Source organism: Leptonychotes weddellii, chromosome 7 (assembly GCF_054177405.1).
Source record: "Leptonychotes weddellii isolate Sample4059 chromosome 7, ASM5417740v2, whole genome shotgun sequence".
NCBI classification, from domain to species: Eukaryota; Metazoa; Chordata; class Mammalia; order Carnivora; family Phocidae; genus Leptonychotes; species Leptonychotes weddellii.
In genome coordinates this window covers 55,933,024-55,937,209 of record NC_138375.1, presented here as the reverse complement: position 1 = coordinate 55,937,209, position 4,186 = coordinate 55,933,024, and the positions used below count along the sequence as shown (strand labels likewise).

The 4,186-nt window shown below is 44.7% G+C and overlaps 1 protein-coding gene across 8 annotated transcripts in view; it reads left to right on the top strand.

The window, feature by feature from the left end:
* The first annotated feature begins 261 nt into the window (after positions 1 to 261).
* FBXW11 (F-box and WD repeat domain containing 11) overlaps positions 262 to 4,186 on the top strand; it is a 123,148-nt gene continuing 119,223 nt past the window's right edge. For 3 of the 8 annotated variants that reach the window (XM_081826314.1, XM_081826315.1, XM_081826311.1), the window contains exon 1: positions 299 to 477. Coding sequence is in view for 5 of the 8 variants with exons in the window: in XM_081826309.1 (XP_081682435.1) it covers positions 433 to 477 (45 nt within the window). In the remaining 3 variants the exon portion in view is untranslated. Of the gene's footprint in view, positions 478 to 4,186 lie in introns of all 8 variants that reach the window. The other 5 variants (XM_081826310.1, XM_081826308.1, XM_081826316.1 and 2 more) reach the window with 3 other exon arrangements.

Below are 4,186 nucleotides of genomic sequence, written 5' to 3'. Positions count from 1 at the left end.
CCAGGAAGTCAGGAGAAACTAGCCGGAAGGAGAACCCGCGCGCAGGGCTTTCCGGGACATGTAGTCGTGGAGTTCCCGAGGCCCTATTTTGAGGGAGACCTTAATTCTTTAGGTTTGCACGTCCCACAGTCACAGTCCAGTGCTACTTTTGCTCAGAATTCAGCTTCGGACTGCCAAGAGAGAGTAGCCTGGTGTTGACTTCTCGTTCCCACAACGCTCTGCGGGGCCCCCGGCGCCTGCTGGGAGCTGTAGTCCTCGGTCTGCGTACTGCGTTCGCCGAGGGGGAGGGTGGAGCTGCCGGCGGCCCGGGCGGGCTGGCAGCTAGAGTGGGAACGGTAGCCGCCTCCGCTTCTGCCGCCTCCGCCGTCGCCTCCTCCGCCCGGGCCGTTCGCTGCTGCGCGGGGAGAGCGAGGCGGGGCCGCCGGGGCCGCCATGGAGCCCGACTCGGTGATTGAGGACAAGACCATCGAGCTCATGGTGAGTGCGGCCCGCTGGACCGTTCTTCCGTCCGTCCGGCCCCGGGCGGGCCTGCCCACCTCAACGTCCGGCGCGAGGCGGGCCCTAGCCCTTCCCCGCCGCCTTGGCCGGGACCTGGGCCCCCGCTTTCCTGGCCTCGGGGCCGGCGCGGTTGCTCCGGATCTCTGGAGATCTCAGGCCAGACCTGGCCCGGCCCCCTCCATGCTCCTCGGTTCTCCTTCCTCCCTCTGTCCTATATCCGGGCCCATCTCTCGAAGGACCCTCGCTCGATTATGCTGTGGCCTTAGCTCACACTCGCTCTAGCATCTCATTCTCCTTCTCTTAGAAGGGGATTTTCCCCCCGAATTTCTCCGGCCCAGGCCTGCACCGCTCTTGGAAGCCCCACTCAGGCCGAATGAGATGGTGGGGGGGGGGGTACGGAGGAGATCGATCAGGGCCTCGGTCTCCGCATCCTAGTAGGGGTCTCAGCACCCTCTCCTCAGCGTAGGGGTGTGTGGATTCCGGGATAGGCCCTACAGGGGTGGAGGTGGGGAGCTCTGGGGTTTGAGGCTGTGACGGATAAGGGGCCTCTTTCCCGGGCCCCTGTGGTGTCCGGCTTCTCGGACAAAGGGTTTCCTACTCCGCGGTGAGGGATGTTTGCATAGCAAGGCCCCAGGTACTCTGGATTCCATCTCCCAGGAAAGGGAAACCGTAACTTCGTGTTTCCCAGCGTTGCTTTGGGAAGATGGGGGAGGGGAGCTTCTTCTCATCACTGCCGTCAGTTCTTTCTTATTAAAAAAAAAGGGGTGGGGGAGAGTCCTAGGCCCCTGGGGAAGCGATCACTCTTCTATTACAAACCATTGGTAGCCATGCCAGACTCCCCGGTCCTACGGATACCCCAACCGCTTTCCGTTTTACGACTTGGAGCCAGAAGGGGTTTTTAGAAACAACTATCAGAGAGTGGCTAGTAGAAGCGAAGAATTTGCTGCTTGGTGGATGATTTGGTGGAAGAAAAGAAACATGGCAGCTATTACCTGCCAATTTGAGCGTTGGGGAAATCAAACTGGGCTCTGGACAGTTGGGAGAAGTCTTTACCTCAGCAAATGGACATGCCCAGGGTTTCTTCCTGTGGAAACCTTGACAGTTTCTTTGTATCTCTCCTAACACAGTAACAAGTAACAGCCTCTACCCCTGGGTTGAGAGGAAAGGTGAAAGAATCTACTTAACCCAGCAAAATGTTTTCCTAGCCAGATTTCTCCAGTGTGAAAATGTTTATTGAGTCAGTGATTCCACTGGGTAGGGTCGGTGACATCAGAGCCACTTCCCCCATTTAATGCTATAAATAATAAATGGTGACACTGAAAGTCTGTTGGATAGCTGCATGGTTTCTGTGGATGATGGTATCTGGGGAGTTGAGATGCATGTTTTAAAAATGGAAGTACAGTAGCATAAACACACAGCTTAATATTTGCTGTCCTTTGCATAATCCACAGAACTAGACTTCTCCAGTATTCTTATAAAACTAGAAAAAAAAAGCTTTGCTCGTTTCTGCTTTGTGTGCAGACATATGTGCTTGCTTTTTAAAGGATATTGTCGTGTGAGTTTTTATTTGCTTTTCATTATTAAGTACTCTTTCCTTTTCAGTATAATTTATCAAACTATTATTGTAGCGAAACCTTTGATGTTTCTAGAAATTTTGTAGTGGGTTATTTTGGTAAAATCTCTTATTGGAATTCCATATATAGTACATATTTTTACAGATCTACAATACATGTCCTCGCAACTGGAGGAGTACTTCACATTGAAAAGTTGTAACTTGGTGCCTCTGAAATTGGCTGTTCTGTGCTCCTTCCATTTCCATTCTTTTAAAAAATAAAATGTCTTTATTTTCAAAAGAATTAGAAGAAATACAATGTAATTCATTTAGTATTTTTGATTGTATGGTAAAAAAAAATCTCTGGCCTAAATTTATTGGTTTCCCATGCTCATAACTTTAAAAAAGTTTTGATTGTACATGAGTTTACTTGTTTATGATCTGAAAAGATATTTCAGCCTTTCAAGGACATTATAAACGGAGATTCTCAGAAAATTTAACAAAGAGATCAATTTTGAAACGGGTTTTCATATTCGGATTTTGATATTCTCTCAAAGGGATACCCAGTTAAGACTCTTAGGCAACCCTTTTCATAACTGTATATGTATTTATTTTAGTGTAGTAGATAGCACAGGTATTTAACAACTGATTTAGTAAATCCAGGATTGAATGTAGGAATGATAATGCCTTAAAATCTAATTGCATGTGGCTCTCTGTATTCACTGCATTTTAATTACAGTTTCCAAAACTAGGTTAAAAATACTTTTTACATTGGTTTCAAAATAACATAATTGAGAGAGAGGAATGGGATAAACTGATGGTATGTTGAAAGCCTTAAGCATGAAATATTTTTAGATTTTTATGAGTCAGCTTCACTACTCAAATATTTGTGATTGTGCTACCTGTATCAGTTTGGTACTTAATGGTTAACAGGGTAACTTTCATTTGATATTCCAGAGAGAGCTATATTAAAGACAGGAAATAGGCTTTTTGATTATCTCCAATTTGTTAATCTTCATCCTTCCACTTCCTCTGATTTGATTCTTTTTCTTTTTTTTCCTTGTACTTTTTTTTTTAGCTTACTAAGAAATAAAGCTGGTGATAGCCTAATAATTAAATCTCCAAAATATGCCCTCCCCACTCCCTTTGTGACTCCTACCTCTGCCTCAGGCCGGGTCCACAAAGAGTGCTTCTCCAGTTGACCCACCTCATAGGGTTCAGTCTTGAATATAGACTATAAACTCTTGATTGAGACAACTGAATTTATAATTGCTGATGGTAAATAATTTAACCACCCAATGACTTTCATGGCCTTATCTTGGACCAGTATTGTACCTAGTTTGTGGGACTGTTTTTGAAATTTCTGACTTTGGTAGAATGAGCATTATTATTAATGAGGTAGAAAAGTAGTAATCCAGTTGGAAATATACAAAGTTTACAAGGCTATGTCTATTGCAGTGGACTTCACTGGAAAGAAGGAAAACTGCATTATGTATCACATGATGTTTATCAATGCTTGAATTAGGAATATGAGCTGATGTTTGGCCCTCATTACTAGAAAGCACTCACACAGCTGCTAATTGGAAGAGAAAGATGGTAAGTTTTCCCTATTAGAAGATAGCAGAAATTGATGTTCAAGGTTAGGAAAGGTAACCCTGCTTCCTCTATGGGTGTGAGAGCATGCCCATCCCCCTCCCCCAAACACAAATTAATGGACAGTTTATACTCTATTGCTGGCTGTTGGTTGTTTCCCCTCTTTGCTAAGTGACCTTAAGTGACTCATTTTCCTTTTGTGTTATCTCTAAGTGGCTGTATTACTTGTTGAATTTAGTAATATAGGTAAAATACATTAGACCTTATTAAGAAGGTCAGATATCAGTGTTGTGTTTTAGAGCTGTTGAAGTATAGGCGGGCCACAAGGCCAAGGAGAAGTGAAGTTACGGAAAATTTTTCTCTTTTTTCTTTTTGGATTTTTCCCCCCTTCCTGTCACTGGTTTTCTGAGTGGAGTAAGTAGGATTTAGTGACTCTTTTAAGAAATTGGATCTTAGTTTGTCACTATCACTTATCCTTATCTACTCCTAAGCTTGTGCTGATTTACTAAATGCAGATTAAGTATACAAAGGTTTAAGTAGGAT